Source organism: Marmota marmota, unplaced genomic scaffold, assembly GCF_001458135.2.
Source record: "Marmota marmota marmota unplaced genomic scaffold, marMar, whole genome shotgun sequence".
NCBI lineage: Eukaryota > Metazoa > Chordata > Mammalia > Rodentia > Sciuridae > Marmota > Marmota marmota.
In genome coordinates this window covers 8,468,683-8,492,367 of record NW_026000249.1, presented here as the reverse complement: position 1 = coordinate 8,492,367, position 23,685 = coordinate 8,468,683, and the positions used below count along the sequence as shown (strand labels likewise).

Here is a 23,685-nt window from a genome sequence, read left to right as displayed (position 1 = left end):
GGTCTTTAAATGGGCTGAATTGTGGAGAAGATGGGAGGCAACATAATGGGCTGGATAAGAGCTCAAACTCTGGCTTCTGAATGTCTGAGCTCTGTTCTTGCTCTACCCCTTGTCAGCTGGAAGACTTGAGCAATATTACTTCAGCTCTCTTAGCCTCAGTCCCCTCATCTACAAAATGGGGTAATAATGCTATATAATAACCTCATAAGGCTGGGGCAAAAATTTGAGATAATCTAAGTGTTTTAAACAATGCCTGGATGTAATGTCTAATTGATTAATGTAGTAGTACTGTTATTATTTATAATGATGATAATAGCAATCAGTTGCAATACATCACATTATTAAGAAACATTGGCTACCACTCAAATTTTGTAAGAACTTTACTCAATAGTCCAGTAATGGTGTCACAAATGGTTCTTTTGGTGTAACATCATTATTTGGGGGCAGGCATGGTGGAGTTAATTTATCTTTAATATACAAAAATAAATTACTGTGAAATTTGACATAAAATTCCCAAGCACCAGGTTTATAAAAATTGTGTTTCTAAAATGTCAGTGGGGAGTCACTGAATTGAACAGCCAGAAGACTCCATCTGATCTAACCCTTTTATTTGAGAAAGATCACTTCGTCAGAATTTTTCTTTCTTTGCGATAGAGAAATGGCAGACCACTTGAAATATTCATATATGTATATGCCCTTTCAGGGAAGTTGCCAGGCAGCACTAGCTTACCAGCCACTGGAAGGCCCAGAGGTGGTTTTCTGTGAGCGAGGAAGCCAAGCCTGGTTACTGACACCACTTTTATTTCCGCAGAACGTGGTGAAGCTAATGCGAGGTCTACTCCAGTGCATGATGAGACAGGTAGGTGGAATGTGCAGATGTGTGCTCGAAGAGCATCTGAGTGGGCATTTTGTGTCATTTTAATTGTGACAATTAACTTACTTGGTGTGTTTTGAACTTTTCTTCTCAAGAGGGAGAGAAATTTAAAATATTTTGCCATGGTCTCACAGAACACTGTTTCTGAGAATCTCTTTTGAATAATTACATGTGTAAAAGGAAAACATTTCTTTCAAAAAATTAAGAAAATATATTTTTTAAAAAGCCATTTGTAAGCTGGGCATAGTGATGCATGCTTGTATTCCCAGTTACTCAGGAGGCTGAAGCAGGAGGATCACAAGTTCAAGGTCAACCTCAGCAATTTAGCAATACCCTGTCTCAAAATAAAAAGGTCTAAGGATGTGGCTCAGTGGTACACTGGGTTCAATCCCCAGTGCAGGAGAAAAAATTTTAAAAAGCCACTACTAGAAAGCTATGTGCTCTATCAAGTTTGTAAAGGGTATGTTTTCATTTGAGATGAAGTGTTTGAGTTTTTAAAACTTACCATTACTATTTTCTGGTAGTTTCAGTGAGGGGTAAATAAAACAATTGGTTGAACATGTACTTTATACAGAACATTATACTAGAATCTACACAAATTCAAAGATAAATGCCATCCAGTCCCCAATCCTCAGTCAGCATGTTCAAAGACATACTTGCTCTTTTTCTTCCAACATTAGGAAAGGAGAATTTGAAATTTAAACAGGTCCTCTTCCTTCGCTGCCTCCTTGAGTACCTACTATATGTCACAGCTGGGTTTCTATAGGCAAGGAACGCTTTGGCACGACCCTGATCTCTGCAGAAATTGTTAAAACCCCTTGGACTGGAAAGTTTCCCGTGAATGGGCTGGAAGAATCCACAGCACAGCCCTATGTTTATTGCACACTAGCAGCTGCCTCCCATCCCTCTGGCTTCCAGATGTAGCAGATAAGAAGTTTAGCTCCAGTTGATTGGCCTTGGGTGACCTATGCCAGCCATGAACCTGTGTAGCTATGTGGAGCCAGCTTGCCTTCTCTCTTAGGTGGACAAAGTGGAGAAGTTCAAACACACTCAGAGTACCAAAGACAGTTTGCACGCCAAGTACAATACCTCCACCTGCAGTACCGTGGTGGGTGATGACCAGTGGGGCCACCTCCAGGTGGATGCCACTTCCCTCTTCCTCCTGTTCCTGTCCCAGATGACTGCGTCAGGTGAGTCAGGGCCATTTAAGCCCATTATTTAGAAAGTGACAATCCAGAAATGGAGGGGGCAATGTCAATCTGTTTTACTACTACAAAGAATACCTGAGACTCAGAAGTTTAAAACACAGAAATTTTCTCACAGTTCTGGGGTCTGGGAAGTTCAAGATCAAGGCACTGACAGGTTCAATTGTCTGGTGAGAGCTGCATCCTCTGAAGGGGAGGAATGCTGTCCTCTCATGGCAGAAGACAGGAGGACAAGAGAACTGAATGTTGTGTAAAGCTTCTTTTTTAAGAGTCGAATCCCATTCATGAAAGAGAAGCCCTCATGGCCTAATCACCTATAGGCCCAACCTCAATACCAGCAGATCAGCAACACTGAATTGTGGAGGGGACACATTTAATCCATAGCAATCAGTATTTTAAATGAGCAGTTTATGCAAAGGAAAAGCATGTTCTCTGATAACATATGCAGTTGTGTCTGTGATAGGGCAGGTAGTGTGGGGACCTTGTCTGTGACCTGCAGATAGGACAGTCTACCTCTACCCAGGCACTTGCAGGATGAAGGCTGTTGAACCAACTCTGTTAGCTTGTTGCTGTGGAGCCCTCAGCTTCCATCCTGTCACTCTCCTAGTTCCTGGAGCAACCTAGAGCAGTTCAAATACCTGCAGACAATCTCATGCCTGCTCTTAGACTTTTTTTTTTTCCAGGATTAGCACCTCGTGCCTTCAGCTCTCCCTCTCACTATCTGGTCACCCTTTTCTAAGATACATCCTCCTTTATCTAAGTTATATTTGAACAACACCATTCCCTCCACTCTATGGGGTCCCCAGAGTGAGCTGAGAAGCCCATAGCACCTATGCTGTGAGGAGGCCTGCAACTTGTCAGTGGTATACATTGTTCCTGGTGAGCCAGAGCCACTGGCTTCTATGACAGGTGAGATGCCAGGTCTTCAAGCTCCAGGCTGCAGCTGTTTTTCACATACCTTTCTCCCATAGGAGCGTCCACTAAGGATGCTTCCCAAGTTGGACTGACTCTGTCTCAGAGTTCTCATCACCAGTCCACTGAACTGACATGCCTGAGGCCTCAGACTGCAAGTGTGAAACTTGAAAAACAAGTCCCATAAATCAGCAAGCAATATTTTTATAGCTTTGTCAATAAAGCACACGCTGATAAAAAGTAATTTTTTGTTATGGAAGTTAATGAAAGTCAATATGAGTTAATATGAGTTCTCACTATAAATATTTCAGAAAATGTGGCAAAATACAAAGAAAAAAAAATTACACTGCCACTTTTCATTTAGATATGTCTCCTCCACATCTTTTTTCTATGCATTTTTATATAATAAGTGTTATATTATATACATAGTCATTTTATTACATAAAAAGATAGTTCAATGCCCCAGTTATAAAGCAGAAAAAGGAAGGAAGGAAGAGAGGGAGGGGTGGGAAGAGGATAGGAAAGAAAGAAAGAAGGGAGGAAATAATGGCATTTCCCCCATAATCTTTTGTTTTTACTTTTTTTTTTTTTAGTTGTAGATGGACACAATACCTTTATTTTATGTATTTGTTTTTATGTGGTGCTGAGGATCGAACCTAGTGCTGAGGATCGAACCCAGTGCCTCATGCATTCTAGGCAAGCGCTCTACCACTGAGCTATACCCCTAGCCCTCCCCCATAATCTTACAAGCTCTTCACAAACATTATTTTAGTAACTTTATTAATGGGTATACTATAATTAAATTATTCCTTTATTTGTTTTGCTGTTATAACTAATGTTGCAATATCAACTTTAATTCCATCTCTATTCCTTCTGAAGATATCATTCAAAGGCGATGTATATATATATTGCCATTTCATTTTCAGTCACTGGTTGTTTAGCTTGCTAGTTAAATTTTCTCATTGATATAAGAGCACACATCTTATAGTATTCATACCTGCTTTCAGAATTCAAACTTAAAAAATATGTGTATTTGCTATAATCGATTACATTTCAAGGGCTAAACAAAAAACAGTTTTCTTGGTCACTGCCTATTACAGTGAGTAAGGCAGCTGCCCCAGCAGGTCCTGAGAGGTGGGCTTCCCAGAGTAGGAAGGGCCTCTGGGGACTCTACTTGCCCTATCTGCCACTGGGGCAAAGTACTCACCCTTTCCTTTGGCTCACTCAAGGATAAGTACAGTGCCCTGGTTGTTCTGGGCTCCAATCCTTGCTTTGTTGCAACCTTTTCTGAACAAATCCAATTAGTGCCAGAGGGCCCATACCTTCTCTTTCAACTCTTTCTACCCAGTACACACACACACACACACACACACACACACACACAGATGGAGCCATTATTTCCTCCCTTCTTTCTTTCTTTTCTATCATCTTCCCACCCCTCCCTGCCTCTCTTCCTTCCTTCCTCTTTCTGAGATTATGTGGAAGTGACACAATCTCACAGCTCTAGTCTTGCTAACCCTTTTGCTTAGCCCCAAACACCCTGTCTCTCAAAGAATTCTATGATTTTTTTATGACTTGCCTCAGACTTAATTTTTGATGCCATAGTAAGAAAAATGAAAATGAGGGTAAAAGGATTTGTTTCCTAGCATGATATTTGTAATTTGTAACTAGCAGCTCTCTTCACAACATAACTTCAGCCAGACATTGTGGTATATACCTGTAATCCCAGCAACTAGGGAGGCTGAGGCAGGAGGATCACAAGTTCAAGGCCAGTCTCAGTAACCTAGAAAGTGCCTAAGCAACTTAGCAAGAGAGACCCTGTCTCAAAATAAAAAATAAAAGGGCTGGGAATGTAGCTCAATGGTAAAGCACCTCCGGGTTAAATTCTTAGTATCATAACGTTATTGTTTCTCTTTACTAGGCTTACGTATTATTTTCACCCTTGATGAGGTGGCCTTCATACAGAATCTTGTTTTCTACATAGAAGCTGCATATAAAGTCGCTGTAAGTATCAACACTGGTAGCTACCTTTTTCAGGTGTGCTGTATGTCAGAAAGGAAAAAAAAAATCATAGAATTCTTTGAGAGACAGGGTATTTGGGGCTACACAAAAGATTAGCAAGACTAGAGCTGTGAGATTGTGTCACTTCCACATGTAAATGCACATTTTTGTCCTGAGATACAGTTGTGGGCTTTTTTTTTTTTTTTTTTGGAACACCCCACACTTGTTGTCTGAATTATTATGCTTATCTTAAATAAGACCCTAAAATGTCCCAGGGGGTATATATGTACAGGCCAGCCTGAGTCAGGCTGTAGAAGTGGCAGCATTGGCACCTTGGTAGGATCTGGGGTGCCATGGGGATCACCTTAGCCAGTCCACAGGCAGAGGGACCTAAGCTGGGGCATAAACAGGTATAAAGTCCACTTCCTCTGGGCTTCTGTCTGGCTTTGAAGTTGGAGCCTGATGCACTTCTAGACGACAACTGAACTATGCAGAGCAGTTGCAGCAGTTAGGAAAGGCAGGTTGGTTTTTAAAAATGTCACTATGGCTTAAGGAATGGTCAGCATACTTTTTCTGCAAAAGATAGGAGAGTAAATATTTTCTACTTTGTCAGGCCCTACAGCCTCTGTTGTGGCTACTCAGCTCTGCCTTTGTAGCGTGAAAGAAGCACAGGCATATGTACACAAATAAGCATGGCTGTTTCCAAAATAAACTTGGCAAAAACAGGTGGCAAGATTTGATCCAAGGACTATAGTTCACTAACCCTAGGTCAAAAGCAGCGATTCTCATTAAGGAGCAATCTTCCTCTCATAGGGTACATTGAACAGTGTCTGAGGACATTTTTTGGTAGTCATACCTGGAGAAGAGGGTACCACTGGCATCTAGTGGTTAGAGGAGTCCAGGGATGCTGCTAAACATCCTACAATGCTCAGAATAGCCCCATGAAACAATTATCTGGTCAAAATGTCATAAGTAGCAGAGTTGATGAACCTTGGTCTAAAGAAACTTGAGAAGCCTTGGAAAGGTAAGCCTTTAGTTGGACCTTAGGTGATAAGTAGGGTTTAGTTACCCAGAAGAGAGGAAAAATGGTGTTTTGAGTGTAGGAATAGCATGAGCAGTCAATAACACAGAGGTAGGAACGGGATGAGTTGGGAGGGGAGGTCAGGGTGCTTCAGGAAGAGAGTGCAGAGTAAAGGAACAGACTTAGGGTGAAAATTGACACTGGAAAATAAGGTCAACGAATGGGCATAAAGTGGGCAGAGGCCAGATCAAGTAGAATATGGCCATGCAGAGAGAGAGATGGATGATATCCACTAAGGAAGATACCATTTGTCATTTTAGACTCTGAAGTAGAGGGCTGGATGGACCCAAGAATTTTTTGAGGATGAGCACATGGCTGTGGGGTTGAAGTAAAGATGGGTTTGAGCAAAGGAAGGCCCAGACAAGAAGAATAGTGAAGGAAAGATGCCCAGGCCCAGCTAAAAGGCCTATTTGCAGGGAAGGATCTAAAGTTGCTTTAGTGTATCCAAGTTTTAGTGCTCACATTTTACAAATGATCCTCTTTGGAGATTGAAAAATACTGACATTTTGGTATTGATCTTATTCTTGTTGGATTATAATCTTTCAATAGTGTATGTACTGGGGCTGGGGATGTGGCTGAAGCGGTAGTGCGCTCGCCTGGCATGCGCAGGGCACTGGGTTCTATCCTCAGCACCACATACAAATAAAGATGTTGTGTCCACCGAAAACTAAAAAATAAATATTAGAAAAATTCTCTCTCTCTGTCTCTCTCTAAAAAAAAACAAAATAGATGCTGTTTCAAAACAGCATCCAGTACTTAGGTTTTTAATGCAAGTATTCATCACTGAAGTTAGGTACATGTGTATGGAGTCCTCTGTGTGACAGAGTATTCTGAGCCAATTCACATTAATTGGTTTTTAAACACCATGTATGTTCAGTGAACTGTGCCTCACTTTTGACCTTGGCTCCAGTCACTGAGGTTTTTGCCCAAGTGGTAATGCTAAAAATAATTCTTAAATTATTTTAAATGGGTTTGTTGGCTTCAACTAATTATAACCCATGCATCAGAGTTTCTTTATTCCATCTTACAATTCAATATAAGTTCAAAGGCATTCACTAAATAGAAGAGCAGCAGTTTGATTTTAAGGTAAATAAAATATTTTGTTCTCTACAAATCAAGAGTTTTTTTTATATAAAAATTAATACCTTTTAGAAATAAGAAATTTGAGAGTGCTTTGGTATCCACTTTTGTTCCACTTGAGTATTTTCTTCTAAAATCCTGCATAGAGGTCACATGAACTGAAATTGAGGAGGACCAGGGTATGAGTATATAAAGCCATGAAGTTAGGAGCCTTTGAGAAGACATACTTATGTTTCATTGTTCCTGCAGTGACATAAGGGAATCATTTTCCATAACATGTCTCATATACCTCTTTCACCCCCTCTGATAACTATCTTTTTCTCTCCCAGGATTATGGAATGTGGGAGCGTGGTGATAAGACTAATCAAGGCATTCCAGAATTGAATGCAAGCTCTGTGGGAATGGCCAAGGTGACAGTCCTCTTGTTTGTTCCTTCTTCTGGGTGTTTTCGTTGCTTTGCTTGGATTCTTCATTAGGAGTTTGAATTTAATCTGATTAGCACATTTTTTAAAAGTCCACCTTAAGTATGTGAAATTCAAGTGGCACATGTACCCCAGCCAATTGAAATTATAGGTCAAGAAAGTAGGTTTCCTGTGCTGAAATCTGCATGTGTCCAAAAAATAAGTGGGCCTCATCTTTTTTGTCTGTCGTGATCACCAATGGGTCAAAGCTCTTGATCCTGTTTTAAGAAGCTGCAGGCATGATGTCCAGTCTTAATAGTGAAGGTTGAAGAATATGAGCACTTTGTAAGTTGAGCTCACAAATTCAAATCCACAAGATCAGACAATAATAACAAGTGAAACTGACCATATAGAAAAACATTGGGAGGAGAGGGGAGTATTGGGGATACTGGAAACTTTCCCTAAAAGTATTCCAATATTCTAATTCAAACTCATTTATAAAATACTCTTGAAACCAAACGAAGCTCACCTGTTGGGTAGATTATGTCTGTAGGCCACCAGTTTGCATCTCTTGCTGTAGACATTTTAACATGCCTCCTTCCCTTGCTGTTTTTTAAGACCAAAGTAGATTTTTTGGACAGAGTGAAGGCTTGAGCCAGAATTTTTTAAAATTAACAATAAATGTGCTCTGTTAAGTATATTTAGGTAAACTGACAGAAAACACACTTATTCCTAAAAGAATTAACTTTCTAGAGTTTGTCTATTCTTCCCATACTAAGGGGTGGGAGGGAAAGGGAGGGGGCAGGGTATTAACAAGGATGGTGGAATGTGATGGACATCATTATCCAAAGTATATGTATGAAGACATGAATTAGTGTCAACATACTTTATATACAACCAGAGATATGAAAAATTGTGCTGTGTATGTGTAATAAGAATTGTAATGCATTCCGCTGTCATTTATTTTTTTAAAAAAATCAATAAAAAAAAGAATTAACTTTCTGAAGTACCAAATGTGCTAATGGTAGAAGTTCACTGCTAAAATAGGTGAAAGAGAAGCCAATCATTAATCTAGCCCCCCAAATACGCACGTGTGTGTGATGATATGAATTTGTTAAAATTTCAGTTTATGGTAGAATGCTAATTTCATTTTAGGAAAAGTTTTCCTATTTTCTCTTTCTTGTTCTTGGAATGAGCAGCAACATATTGGAAATCTTTGAGCCACTGAAAATGAGTATAGAACACGACCAGAGGACTCCTTAACTGGATTTTAAAAATGTGTTTCATGGCCTTTGGGAAAATATGATGCTAGATTGCTTGTGAAAAAGGACTGTCAGATATTGGAATGTGTGTACATTAGAAAAAAAGTAATTCATGCCTGTATTTGTAGGCAGCACTTGAGGCAATTGATGAACTGGACCTTTTTGGAGCCCATGGAGGACGAAAGTCAGTAATCCATGTCCTGCCTGATGAGGTTGAGCACTGCCAGGTAACAGCTCAGTCTCCTGAATTCTAGAAAGTAGGGAAGGAGAATCATGGAGGAGAAGACCCTGAGCTCTTATTTAGATTCTCCACCTTTCTAATTGACAAACTCATTTGAATGTTGCCTTGAATCTAAGGTTGTGGTCTCTAGATACTGTGTCTATTAGTGCTTCTCCAGGTTAAACCACCTTTTTGTTTTTTCATTTAGTCTATTCTATTCTCCATGCTGCCAAGAGCATCGACATCTAAAGAAATTGATGCTGGACTTCTTTCCATTATTTCTTTCCCGGCCTTTGCAGTGGAAGATATGAACCTTGTGAATGTGACCAAAAATGAAATTATTTCCAAGCTCCAGGTAAGCATTGGTTACACTAGTGCTCTTCCACCCTGTATTAAATGCCACTTTCACATGATGACATGAAGTAGGAGTAGCTCATTTGTGAGGTTAATGGCTTGTTTTATTTAAGTGGACTCATGCTTTATCCAAAGCTGAGTCTATAGGTGAGTAAACAAAGTCTCAGAGCGATGAAGTGCCTTAGTTCTCTTCATAAGTAGCAGAACTTTTACTCAGGCAGGCACTTTTGCCTTTATTTATCTTATTTGTTCTTTTTAGTTATACATGACAGTAGAGTGTATTTTGACATATCATACATACAAGGAGTATAACAACTTCCCATTCTTGGGTTGGACATGATGTGGAGTTATACTGGTCATATGTTCATATATGAACATAGGAAAGTTATGTCTTATTCATTCTACTGTCTTTCTTGTTCTCACCCTGCTCCGTCCCCTTCATTCCCCTTTGTCTAATTCAAACAACTCCTTTTCTTCCCTCCCCTCTCTTTAGCATCCGCATATCAGAGAGAACATTTGGCCTTTGGTTTTGGGGGATTGGCTTATTTCTCTTAGCATGGGAATCTCCAGTTCCATCCATTTACCCTCAAATGCCATAATTTCATTCTTCTTTATAGCTGAGTAATATTCCATCGTGTGTGTGTGTGTGTGTGTGTGTGTATCATATTTTCTTTATCCATTCATCTGTTGAAGGGCACCTAAGTTGATTCCATAGCTTAGCTATTGTGAATTGAGCTCAATCAGGCATTTTTGAATTCCTATTCCTACCACCACCATACTTCTAAGGCAGGGCTACTTAACCCTTTAGACATCATAGACAGTCTCCTTTGAGAATCTCTCAAAAGCTCTAGAATCACTACTAGGGAAAAAAAAAAAAAAAGCACCTCTCCTGATGTTGTTGACTCACAATATCAGGAGACTTGGTGATCTCAGAGTTAAATTCAGGTTTAAAAATATCCTGTTTTGCAGAGAAATGCAGTAACTATGACATATTACTCTAAATTGAAACTGTTATTAAGTACTCCACCCAACTGAAATTATCAGTAAAATTACCAAAGAATATAGGTTTCCTAAGTTGAAATCTACATGTTGATTATTCCACTTAGATTCAGAGAAAAATGGAAATGAAGGTGTTAAAGGGTCTCCAATCCTATTGCCAAAACAAAATGGCTGTAGTGGTCAGGTTCAGTAGAAACAAAGGAATCTCTTAAAGTATTTGGAGTAGGAAGGGAGCTAATGCAGGAAATGAAGTGCCTACTAGAGGAGTAGGTTGTGGGCTGAGCCCCCTGGGACAACTCCCAGGACCACATGGGGGCACTGCTCCAGGCCTCCAGGAGCAATGCTAGAGCAGGTCTGCTGCAGAGAGGTCTTACACACTGAAGAAACTGGAAAATGGACACCCAAAGTTGCCATCCAGGGATTAGGGGGTTAGATGAAGAATGCTGCACTTACCCTCCTTTCTTGGCACCTGGGAAGCTAGAGTCTTGCAGCAGGAAAACCAACAGCCACACTCCTAAGCACAGCAACCCCTCCCTCCCTCTCTGCCAAATCTTGTGACCACATGTGATGGCAGAGCAAACGGCAAGGAGTCTGAGGAGTGTCATTACGGCTTCCCAATCTTTCAAGCAGGAGCTAGCCAGTCCAAGTTATCTGCCTTGGTGGCTTCTCCAAATAGCTAGAGTCCCTTTGCATCTTTGTGTGACACAGTAATCACAATGAAAGAATGCTCAGTCACTGAACTTTTAGTAATTACTCTCACAGCCCCAATACTCCAGTGGAGCATTTCAGCATTTCTTTCCAAGTACTTTGCTTACTACTTAAAGAATAAGCCTTTATACTAATAGCAAAGAGCACTTGGGGCCTATTTTGTTACTAAAAGATTCATGGATGAGAGGATGAAGGGCTGACTTGAATTAAAATAAAAAAAGGCAAAGAAATTCTTGTGATTTCATCAAACGTATTTTATTTCTTTACCTTACTAGGGGCGTTATGGATGCTGTCGCTTCCTTCGAGATGGTTATAAGACCCCAAGAGAGGTTGTATTTAAATATTGTTTCTTACAGTCCTTTAACTGCTTCATATCTAACTTGCCAGTGTGTTGTTCTCCCTCTATTGATTATAATTATACGTTGGAATATTGGAAAGGGAAGTATTAATTTTGGAGTCAGCAAGCCTGGAGTTAGGCAATAGAATAGTAAGATCATCAAGAGGACAGCAAGCTGATAGTTTAAAGCCAGCTTATAGACAAGGACAAACAGTTCTGTGGCTCACACAGTTTTTTTTTTTAAAGACCATCCATGGCCTCCTCCTTGGGTTTCTTTGTCACAGTGAGTAATATAATGAATAAATAAATAAAACAGGTTGTCTGCCAAGCATTGCAATAGGGAAATTGCTATTTATTTGTTAGATAGGATGCTTTAGTGAAATAGACTACCAAGGAGTCTTGTGTATATTTCTGATTTACTTTCTGAAATTTTATCATGGAAAACTGTCCAAAATAGCATCTCCTCATTATAGGAGGCTCCTAATCATGCCTTCCTGAAAGCCACACTGAATCAGACAAGCAAGGAAAACCCAGTGAGACGTGATGGTAATGTGTATGTAATCTGATATCACCTTTAAGAAACTTTACGTATGTGGCTGGGCATAGTGACACATGCCTGTAATCTCAGCATCTTGGGAGGCTGAGATAGGAGAAGCACAGTTCAAGGCCAGCTTCAGCAACTTAGCGAGACCTTGTCTCAGAATTTTTAAAAAATTATTTTAAAGGAGTGAGGCTGTAGCTCAGTGGTAAAGCACCCTGGGTTCAAACCCTCATACCAAAGGAAAAAAAATTTTATGTATTTGATTCCAGGACCCAAACCGATTGCATTATGACCCTGCTGAACTCAAGCTCTTTGAAAACATTGAGTGTGAGTGGCCTGTGTTCTGGACTTATTTCATCATAGATGGAATCTTCAATGGTGATGCTGTTCAGGTAAGAATATAGCAGGTGTTGTGCTGATAATAATGCTTTTTCACCTTACTGGTATGCTAATTATTAGTAGAACATAGGTTATGTAAGAATTTAAGTCATTCTTTGAGTTACCTGTTGCTGTTTAACAAACTCCCAACACTTAGTGAATCAAAACAACAACTCTTATTTATTTGCTCATGATTCTGCAATTTGGGCAGGGCCCATTAGGGACAGATTGTCTCTGCTTCTCCTGATGTCAGCTAGGATGTTTCCATGGGCCTACAGGATCTTCCTCACTCATGAGTTAATCCTGGTTGTCAAGTGATGCTAGGAGCTCAGCTGGACTGTTGAGGGGGTGCTTGGTTCTCCTTCACATGGCTAGCTTTAACTTCTCACAGCATTGAAGTCCCTAGGCCATTAGGCTTTTTACATTGATGGTTGCCTTCCCCACAGAACACAAAAGCATAGGCTGCCAAGCTTTCCTTAGGTCTGGAACTGGCTGAGTATTATTCTCATCACATTCTGTCAGCTAAATGGCCATCCCATACAAAAGGAGGAGGGCACTAGACAGAGGCATGGGTACCAGGAGGCATGGTTTCTGTCTATCCCAGACTGGTTTTGTTATTCCTGTTCTTTCCAGATGAGCCAGTGGTTTTGCTTTCATTTCCTCTAGTTTAACTCGAGTTTTGCTGTCATTAGCTCTTATTTAATGTACCAGCCTAACTGGTCTCCCAATCTCCAGCCTTACTCCCTGTTGTTTTTATTCTCTATACCCAAGCCAGAGTGATCTCATTAAAAGACAAATTAGATTATGCTGCTGCCTTGCTTAAAAGCTTTGGATGGCTTTATGATTGCTTTTGGAATGAAGTCCAAGATCTTTATGAGTTTTGTTGGGTCTCATTTGCTCTGGTCTGGTTTCCACCACTGTATCCTGACTCCTTTCTGCTTACTACCTTCCTTGAGTTTGTAACCAGTACACTGAAATCCTTCTCAGTCCTTGCAGCAGGCCAGACTCACTTGCTACTCTTCTCAAAGACTTAGGACATTCTTTCTACCTGCAACTGACCCACTCCTTCACACAGTTCATTGTGGGCTTTTCAGAAAGCCTTCTTTTACCCTAAAAGCTGGGTTGGGCACCCCTTTTCCACACCTCACAGCACCTACAGCAGCATGGGTCACACTGGATTTAATCTCCCACTTCTCTATCAAAGGACCCTGGTAGAGGCAGTCTCTATCCAACTCACTGATATGTTCCCTGAGCCTAGTACTTAGTAAATGCTAAGTAAATACTGGTTAATGCAGCACTCATTTGTTCAAGACATATTTCTTTGGCTTCTACTTGGCACCAGGCACTGTGCTGAGCCTTGAGCATACTTTGTTAAACAGAGCAGATTTGTACTCTTGAAGCTTACTTGAAGCCCTACTGACTCAGATACTTTGTTATCTTCTCAGCCTGTTGGGTTTGGAGGAAGAGGAGATGAGCAATCTCAGATACATTTTAGGTTTTGAAAGCTCCCCTGGTCAGGAATTCAAAGCAGTAAGCTTGAAATGTTATTCTCTCATTGTTGATTCTTACTCTTGCACATTAGTGATTGTCTTGAGTCTTATGTCTTCTTTTTATCTGAGTGTTGAAAGATCTCAAAATGATTGACTTTGAATTTCAACTGTGAACAGACTTAACAATTATGGGAGGCAGGGAGAGAAAACAAAAATGACTACTTGATATTTTGTTTTGTAAGCCTCAACAGAGTCTACCACCCTATACACCTATACAAATGTCTTGTTGACATTTGTAAAATGATGCAATCATGATCATGCTTTCCCATTCATAAATATAAAATGAAAAGAAAAGAAAACTAGATCTGGGAGGTATTTGACTGGGCTCTCCAAAGAAAAAATATTAAATATCCAGGTGGCTGGTTCTGTTTTTCTTTTTTCTTTGTGGTGCTTGGGATTAAACCCAGGAGTGCTCTACCACTAAGCTACATCCCTAGCCCTTTCTATTTTTTATTTGGAGACAGGGTCCCACTAAATTACTGAGGCCGGCCTTGAACTTGTAATTCTCCTGTCTTAGCCTCCCAAGTTGCTGGGATTACAGGCGTGCACCCTCCTTCCTAGCACTAAATTTAAATATGTGAGAAGAGTAAAATATTTAAACAATGAGTTAAAGACAGATATGAGTACTGTGGGAATTCTGAGGAAGAAACAGCTAGTTCATGATGGGCTATTCTGTCCCTTTCCCCACAAGCTTGACAGGTGGGGCTGAGTTTAGACACACGCAAGCGAGGAATGAGCAGTTAGCAGGAGTCCCTCTGGAGCTCCTGGAGCAGACATGTTTGTATATTTCTTTACCCTATGTCCGACTTCTAATCTTTTTATTGCCAAGAGAACTGTTTTTCTAAGTTGTGCTGCTAATGCAGCATTAATCACCTGACCTTTTTCATACTGAGGGTAAGGGGGCTGTTTTCCAGGTCCAAGAGTACCGAGAGGCCCTGGAGGAAATATTAATCAGAGGCAAGGATGGGATCCACTTTGTGCCGGAACTCTATGCCGTCCCACCTGACAAGGTAACCATGTGGCACAAAGCCTTTTGCACTGTTCATCTAGAACTAAACTGGTTGGTGCTTATCCTTTTGGTATTCTTCATCCCACTTCCAGACCTGATGGGCATTTTTTCTGCAGAAGTGGTTTCTTTTCTTTTTTTAAACAATATTTTTTTTTAGTTGTAGAAGGACACAATACTTTATTTTGTTTATTTAGTATTTTTATGTGGTGCTGGGGATCAAACCCAGTGCCTCATGCATGCTAGGAAAGCACTCTACCACTGAGCCACAACCCCAACCCAGGAGAAGTGGTTTCTGAAGCCTTAGGTAGTGTTACCATCATCACAAGGAATATGGCTTTAGGGAAAACATGTGGAACATGCTTGACCATGAGTGTCCTACGGAGGTGGCAGTTAAAGACCTTCAGAACGTACCTGCCCTCCCTGGACCCCAGGTAGAAGGAATGTTACAGAGCACAAAACACTGTTGTGCACCATGTTCTTATACATTGCCATAGAAGAAGAAACATATTTTAGGGGGATAATTGAGACTTTCCTCCTTTGAGTCAAGGGGTTCCTAAGCTAGAGTTTGAGTAATTGTCAGAAGCCAGTGTACATCAGGAAGAGAGAAACTGTCCAGTTCCAAGGAGATGACTGAAGATGATGATTTTATCCAGTTTCCTAAATTGGGTCTGTTGGACCTCTGTATGGCTTGGTGGGAGAATTTCCCTGTAAGCATCTCATGTTTATAAGAAAAGAACTCTCCATTCAAGACTGTTTGTCCCTGCCATGCTCCTAGTGCTTTAAAGTTTCCTTATTGCATTTGTAGGATAAAAGGCCTTCAGAGAGCTGGCTCTCCCCAAGATCCACAGGGATCCAGCAGAAGCCTATCCTGAATCAGCTTGGATTTAGGTGTTCTGTGGTTGAATCAGGCCATACATATGGCCAGGGGACTTGCAGTGACCTTGGAAATAGTCTGCCTCATTTCAGAGAGGTTTTGGAACATGTCAAAGCTCAGACAGCACTGGTTTCTGCCCTGGGACCAGACGCCACATTCAGGGCCTCCCCACAATCCCACATTGCCTCCTAATGAGTGATATATTTTCACCTAATAAAAATATCTACATAATGGTTGCTCTCACTGGGTTTCTAAAAACACTGGTATAGTGGACTTTCCTTTACTTTTGCTAGAAAATACATTTTAAAGGAATCTGAGACTTGATCCTTAAAGCAGAAAAGTACCACTGTGTATTACTTTGGGTCTTATTTAATCTAGAAGGAACTAGTAAATGTTAGATAAATGAACCAATTAAAACAAGAAGAAAATAAAAGAAAGGAGTTGAGTTTCTGTAAGAAGTAGAATGCTCTACTAGGTGCATTTAGTTCTTTTACACTGATAACAGCCCATCTGACTTGCTGGTTCCCTACTGGTTCACTGGGTGGCACCTTGAACTGGCTGTATTTTTCCAGTGGTCTCACTCAACCCCACCAGTCTGGACCAATGGCCCAGCACTCTAGAATCTTGAAGCTCCCCCCTCATCCTGGCATGGATATACAGCTCATATCATCCAAGCTCTCTCAGGAGTAATTTTGTTCCAGAGTTAAGGGCAAGATTTAAGACAAGAAATATTTTTCCCTCACTGTACAGATCAGGCTGTGGAGCATGCTAGGACTCTTTTGATTTTTTATTTATTTTTTATTTTTTTGATACCAGAGAGTGAAGCCAGGGGCACTTAACCACTGAACCAAATCCCCAACCCTTTTTATTTTTTATTTTGAGACTGGGTCTTGCTAAGTTGCTTAGGGCTTTGCTGAGATCAGCTGAGGCTGATCTTGAACTTGCAATCTTCCTGCCTCAGCCTCACCAATTGCTGGGATTACAGGCATGTGCCACTGTACCTCACTAAGGACTGTTTTCTGAGTGTTAAAAACTTGGATTTCCTGCAAATATATTCATTTTACTATGTGTGCTGTGGATGTGAGGGTAGAGCTGGGTCACTTTCCAGCAGCTACATGTTCCTATCCCCTGTTCAGGTTGCTCCTTTTCATATACTGAGGCATTGGCAAAATAAAATTAGTAATGGGTAATTTAAAACTTGGAAGCAGAGAAAAGGAAAACAAATCATCTCGGGGAATTTTACATATTGTATGGTAGAGAATAACCATCCCTATTCTACCAAAAGGCACATTGCAGTGACCATAGTAAATGGTAGGTGTTATAAGCTGCATTTTGCTTTTTTTTTTTTTTTTGATATTAGAGATTGAACCCAGGATTGAACTACTGAGCTATATTCCCAGACCTTTATATTTTTATTTTGAAACAGGGTCTTGCTAAGTTACTGAGGATGACCTCAGACTTGCTATCCTCCTGCCTCAGCTTCCCCAGTCACTGAGATTACAGGTGTGCACCACACCTGGCCTGCACTTCACTTTCTAATGGACAGCACTGGATGCACATCATAAAAAGTACTCTGAAGCTCTGTCTCTTCTAAGTTCCACACTGATCTTTCAGTTTCTGCTTGTCATTACAACATCCTTCTGTATTCAGCACATTTATGCTTGTATGCTAAACATCAATTTTGGACACTATTTTACCTTAACTACATTTTGTATTGACTGCTTACAAATGACAACTAGGAAGGTTCCTCAGTTACATCAATAATATGTAGAGACCACTGGGAAGGATTTCTGGAGACAGGACCACCACAGGCCCATATGGCAGCTTTGTGCAAATTAGCAAAAGCCCGGGGCCAGGGTGGCAAACAGCTTGGTTTCATCCTTGCTCATCTCAGCCACCATACTTGTGCCAGCCAAAGGGTCCCCTGTTGGACAGTTGGGAACTAATGAAATTGTCCCCAGCAAATGTGTAGTGAGCAGCTGCTTATGCCAGGTGCCAACCTAAGGAATGGAGTACCAATGTGGTTACCAAACCAGTGCTATCTCTGTGAGATTTGGCTAGTGGGGCCAGAGGAGCTAGGTCCAGAGATAGAGGCAGTGCAGGAGGCCACATGCATGGTGCATCTGAGCGCCTGCAAGCAGTTCAGAAGGGCCAGAATAGATGGCAGGAGGGACCCTCCATATGCAGGGAGGTGTAGCCGTGGGAAGGTGGCCCAGACACCTTATCTGCTTTCTCATTCTAGATTTTTGCAGTCTTTCTTAACATCACTTAAATTTTCAAATAGCTTTTACATAATATCTGATTGTATAATATCTGCACACTACAAAACATCCAGGATTCTGTAAAGAAAGTAGAAAATATTTATCTCTAAGCATACTACCATAAGATAACATTTTAGAGAATCTCCTTCCACACTATTATCCTATTTGATGATTTGATTTCTACTGACATTTAATTGCATTTAGTTTATGTACTTAGTTTTTTAAATGTTTACCACTACTGAAAAAAAAATTAAATTTTACTGAATATATTAATATCACTGATTAATCCACAAGAAGAGAATAACTCCCCTCATGGTATGATCTTCCCTTTAGAGAGGGATAAGTATTTCCTATTTCCTTCAATTAACCTATGTTTTCTGGAGGAAAGTGGTCAAGGATATTACCCCCAACCAACATTGCAATGACTAAAAACTCAAAAGGCAGCATGGAGTTTATAAGAGAGTAAGTCACAGACTAACTCACAATGGGTAGCCAGCACTGTCCAGCAGAGCCCAGGAGTTTATTTTGATAGACAGAAGCTCCCAGTGGGTTCTCTTTTCTGAAGCCCTGATGGACGGAGGGTTCATGGTCTAGCAGCACAATTGTTTTTCCACAAAAAATAGTGCCTCCTTCTGGTAATTTTCTTGCATAGGCACACCCCTGGCAATGGCAAGAGAGAAGAAACTAGACTTGACACCCAGCCAGGTACTGCCACAGCTGAAGGCTGCTGTTTTTGACCCTTTTACCCGTAATACAGCCATATGGAAGCACAAGTTGTGGAACTTCTTGATGCCCAGAGATATGCATGAAGGAGGTAGTCCAGGCTTCCTGCACTTACTGCCCATAGTGTGCTTATGGGCAAAGCACTAGCCTGGGACCAGGCCTAGATTTGACATCTCTGCTGCTTATAGTCATGCTGCCCAAAGAGAGGGTCTTTTTACCTCCCTGGTCCCACATCCTGGCACTTGCACAGAATTGGTCTAGAGAATGAGAACCATTTTGTAAATCCTCAGTGTGTTCCCCAGTGTAAGGTGTCACTGGCCCTTTTATCCTCTGGTGGTCTGATTTTGGGTTTTGCTCTCTCTGTCAGGTGGATGAAGAGTACAAGAATCCTCACACGGTGGACAGAGTTCCTCTGGGGAAGCTGCCCCATCTCTGGGGTCAGTCCTTGTACATCCTCAGCTCCCTGTTGGCAGAGGTAGGGGGCTTGGTGACTTCACCAGCTGGAAACCATCTGAATGGAGGTGTAGGGAATCCTGGAAGAGCACAGGGACTGTCTGCACAGCGTGATTGTCAGTGTCTTCTGCATCTCCATGTCTTTTGCATATTCTTGCCTTTAAAATCAAATGCACTGTGTTGGCTCTCACGCTTGACTCCTATCCTAGTGTGTTCATATTTACATTAACCAGGTCAGATCAGCCACATGCCAAAATTCCCTGTCCCTCCTCCTGCTGACATTCCTGTCTCTGGCTAGAATGCATATAAATTGATGGTCAGCAGGAGCTGGACATTTCTCAACCAGGATTAGCACATCTGATCCTGGAAGATATGGGATGGGATGAGTGAAGCTGCCCTGGCCTCAGCCCCAGGCACAGGAAACAGGAGGACTTCCAGATCTCTCTACTAGAGGAGGCAGCAGGTCCAGGTGGTCCCTCAGACAACCTCCAACTCGTGACCCGCTCCCCCAGAGTCTCCTGCCTCTTGACCTATTCCTTCTTTTTTTTGGCTAGGGTTGGGGAGTACCAGGGATTGAACTCAGGGGCAGTCAACCACTGAGCCACATCCCCAGCCCTATTTTATATTTTATTTAGAGACAGGGTCTCACTGAGTTGCTTAACACTTCACTATTGCTAAGACTGACTTTGAACTTGCGATCCTCCTGTCTCAGCCTCCCCAGCTGCTGGGATTACAGGTGTGCATCACCAGCCCCTTGCTGAGCATTTATTTGTCCCCAGGCTTCTGTTGTAAAATGCACATGCTTTTGACAGCCTCAAAATAAACCTCCCAGTCCTAAGTGTGGCTCTAGTGGAGCTTTCTGGGCCTTTGAGGAAGGGTGTGGGAGAAGGAGCCCAGGAAAGACAGCAAAGGATTGCCAGCCTCTGAGGGTGGCCCATCCCTGTGTGTTCCACCAGCTCTTTAATGGGGGAGGCAGCAGTGAGACAGAATGCTTCTGGGTTCCTGGTGTGTTCTAGACTAAATGAAAGATGGCACAGTGGAAGTAACCCTCAGGAGCTATATTGCTGAAGGTGGAGCAATGTTTCCCTGGCTGTGTCTGGTTTCATGGCCATGCCCTTGGGAGTATGGACTGTGTTTCACACTTCTTTCTTCAGTAGGGAAAAAGTATCTATCTACTTCAAAAAGCCAGCCCTGTGATTTGGGGCAGACCTTTTAACCTCTCTGGGCTTTGGTTTCCTTATCTGTACCTTCCAACTCAGATTTCTGTATCAGTGAAATGGAAAATAACTGTGCTCCTCTGCTTCCTCCTCTCCACCATAAAGGCCTTTCTCTGGGCTCATATTAGGTCCACTTCCTCCACAGAGTTACCGGAACACCTTGGTTCCCTCTTTGGGGGCTCTGGAACATTTCTAGAAAGTTCAAGGTGATGCGTATTCAAAGAGCACACTTGGAAGGGTGGGGAAACCTTTGTGGTTCAAATAGTCAGCCCTGGGCCAGGTACTTACTCTTTCATATCCCTCAGGTACCTTTACCTTAGTTTCCCCACCTGTAAATTGATGATGAAGGTAGAACCTACCTGTTAGGAGACCTAAATGGGATAGTGCACACATAGGGGCTCCATCAGCACCTGACACTTGGAGGAGCTCAGGAAATACTAGTTACTTTTCACTCACACAAGATGGAGATGCATTTGATTAGCCCTGCAGAGCCAGCTGTCAGACATACAGTCCATCTGTCAGTGGCAATTTGAATGGCATACTTTGTTTCAGAGAAAGTAAGCCATTGACTCATAAAACATAAAGAAAAAATCTTGAGTGTTTTAAGCCCTGAGATATGTCACTTTCTAACTTAAGTATAAGGTGAAATTTTAGTTAAATCAATATTTCATTGTGTCACCACTCCTCTCTTCATAGGGATTCCTTGCCACTGGTGAAATTGATCCCTTAAATAGAAGATTTTCTACTTCAGTCAAACCTGATGTTGTAGTACAAGGTTTGTGAGCGTGTTTACTATTCATCTCTAAGCTGTAAAACCAATGTCATTTTTTGCATTTAAATTGTTCCCTAGTTTCTTATTTAATTAAAAAAGTGTGTGTGTGTGTGTGTGTGTGTGTGTGGTGTGTGCGCGTGTGTGCATGCTCTTTTAGTGTATAGCAGTTCTGTGAGATACTTTATGTAACTCAGTTACTCCCAAAAGGGACAGTATTCTTCCCAACTATAAATTTACTTTCTACAAAGCAATAGTTTTTCTTGAATCTAAACCTTGATTGCAATTGAAGCCCATATGATTCATTTAGCATCATTTTTCAAAACTGTGAATCTGAAAAGTAGAGCCTAAGCCTGGTAAAATCTCAGAAGCCAAGCAAGGGTCCTCTCCGTGGAGTTCTGACTTCTCTCCACCTTCCACCCACCTCCACCTCCCCTCCCTTTTCTCTAGCCAGCTCCTCGTCCAGAAAGGTAGGAGGCCAGCCTGGGCTGCCACAGAGTGACTGCACCTGACTCCACTGCTGTGCATCTCCAGGCTGTTAGGACTCCCACCCCCTCCACAGATGTTCTTGTGAAGAACTGAGATTGCCATGGGGGAAGTTGGCAGTGCAGGGCTCCACCTGAGGTATGCCCCCAGAACAGCAATTCCTTCTCCTTCTTTCCTCTTCTAGAGGACCTTCTGGCAGCTCCATCACATGTTGCCTCACGAACACTCACATGCCATCTAATACCATAGCCCACTGTATGATTAGGACAAAGCCTGCATTCGCTTCTGTGTTGATTAGCACACACACATGCATACATTGAAAGCGGTGAGTAAAGAAATGAAAAGCATTCCTCTTTGTGGCCACTGGCTCATTTCGCTGCACACGCCCATGATGCAATAAGATGAGCAGCAGGTTGTCATTCCAGTCAGTGCTGTGTGCAGGCCCAACGTGGGAAACATCTAACTGTTATAACATTCTGATCAGGTAAAATTTGTGACAGTTATGGTTATCTCCATCTTACAGGCAAGACTTAGAAGTTAACCTACTCAGGGACCCATAGATGACAGCTGGGGTATGAATCTATTTCTGACTTCCAGATGGACTGGTCCAGCTGCACTCCATGGTCCCAGTGCTTAACCAGAGCACATTCTGCTAATTAGTGCCTTAAATCTACAAGATTGCTCTTCCAACTGCAGGCCAGGACACATTGATGGGTCCTGGCCCACATTTTTTTTAATGTAATAGAATAGAGTGAAAATTATTAAAGTATTTGGCATGGCGGAAGGAAAATATAGTTTCAGAAACTTATCCACATATGACTGCATTGGATCATGAGGCTCCCAGGTCTTAGTCCAAACCACTGCTCTAAAAGAGTCACTCTATAGAGTGGCCACTATGTGGCTTTGAATAAAATGTGGATTTCTGCAAGTTACTGAAAGCTTCAGAAGAGAAAGATGTCAAAGGAAGCCCTCCAGCCTCACTTGCTAGGACCTGAGGGATTAGGTTCCAGTCCTGAATCAGCTGCAACTGGCCAGGTAATCATGCAAGGCTTCTTTCAGTGGCATGTTATGAAGATCAGATGAGATAATGAGTGTTAAAATACTTTTAAAAGCACCAAGTGCTATGTAAATTTAAGGAGGTGCCAGTCAGCTCTCAGTGGCATTTATATGTATTGTATGTTCAGCCCCCTACCCCCAGCCCATGGGGATAGTGGTGGAACTTGGGGCCACATTAATAGTAGCTGAGCCTTCATTCTCTGGCCTTATCACTCTGTTCCAAGTTCCCAGAAAGCTCTGTGCAGCTGGACAAAGTACCAGCCATCTCTTTGTGTCTGTACTCCCTCTTCTGCAGTCCCCTATCCAGACTCCTTATCTTTGCCAAAGCACTGCCCTTTCTTATAAAAAGCCATCAATATTAGTACAGCATGTAAAGCCCAGCTGATCCCTGGGCTGTACATGCTGTACTAATGTGGCCTCAAGTGAAGGTCTCCTACCCTCACAGCCCCCAGATCCCAGACACTCAGAGCCCCAGGCCTGCAGGAGTATGGGTCCCAGCCTCACCCATTGGAGATGAGGTCTAGGCTAGCTCTAAAGGGCTCTTCCCACCTGTAGGGTCCTATGCTATGGTTCCAGGTAGGCCAAGGTGCGCTATTTCCACAGCATCCCCATTAGCAGGCCCATTTTTTTTCTTTGGAGGGAAGGAAGTCTCCCCCTCCCCCTCAGTGTCCCCTGAAAGTAGACATCACAATGTTCTTCTTTTCCCTGCTCTAAGGAGCAGGGTACAGGCTTCTCTTGGTATCCCCTGAGGGAGCTGTGTTCACTCCTGACCCAATGTAAAAGGGACAAAACAGGTTTACAATAAATGCAGATCCGGGGAGGCAAATCATTATTTGAGATGGGGTAATTTGGCATAGGGCCTATTGAAGACAGTTTCTAGAAGTGCACATTAAGGCACTTAACAAATATGTATCATGGGTGTTGAGGGGTAGCA

The 23,685-nt window shown here is 41.9% G+C and overlaps 1 protein-coding gene across 4 annotated transcripts in view; it reads left to right on the top strand.

Moving 5' to 3' along the window:
- Phka2 (phosphorylase kinase regulatory subunit alpha 2) overlaps window positions 1-23,685 on the top strand; it is a 71,582-nt gene that overhangs the window by 23,838 nt on the left and 24,059 nt on the right. For all 4 annotated transcript variants that reach the window (XM_015488066.2, XM_048796495.1, XM_048796493.1 and 1 more), the window contains exons 3-13: window positions 812-859; window positions 1,896-2,064; window positions 4,913-4,995; window positions 7,483-7,563; window positions 8,945-9,043; window positions 9,245-9,391; window positions 11,373-11,426; window positions 12,245-12,367; window positions 14,818-14,913; window positions 19,138-19,245; window positions 21,137-21,215. In XM_015488066.2, the coding sequence (XP_015343552.1) occupies window positions 812-859; window positions 1,896-2,064; window positions 4,913-4,995; window positions 7,483-7,563; window positions 8,945-9,043; window positions 9,245-9,391; window positions 11,373-11,426; window positions 12,245-12,367; window positions 14,818-14,913; window positions 19,138-19,245; window positions 21,137-21,215 (1,087 nt within the window). The remainder of the gene's footprint in view (window positions 1-811; window positions 860-1,895; window positions 2,065-4,912; window positions 4,996-7,482; window positions 7,564-8,944; window positions 9,044-9,244; window positions 9,392-11,372; window positions 11,427-12,244; window positions 12,368-14,817; window positions 14,914-19,137; window positions 19,246-21,136; window positions 21,216-23,685) is intronic.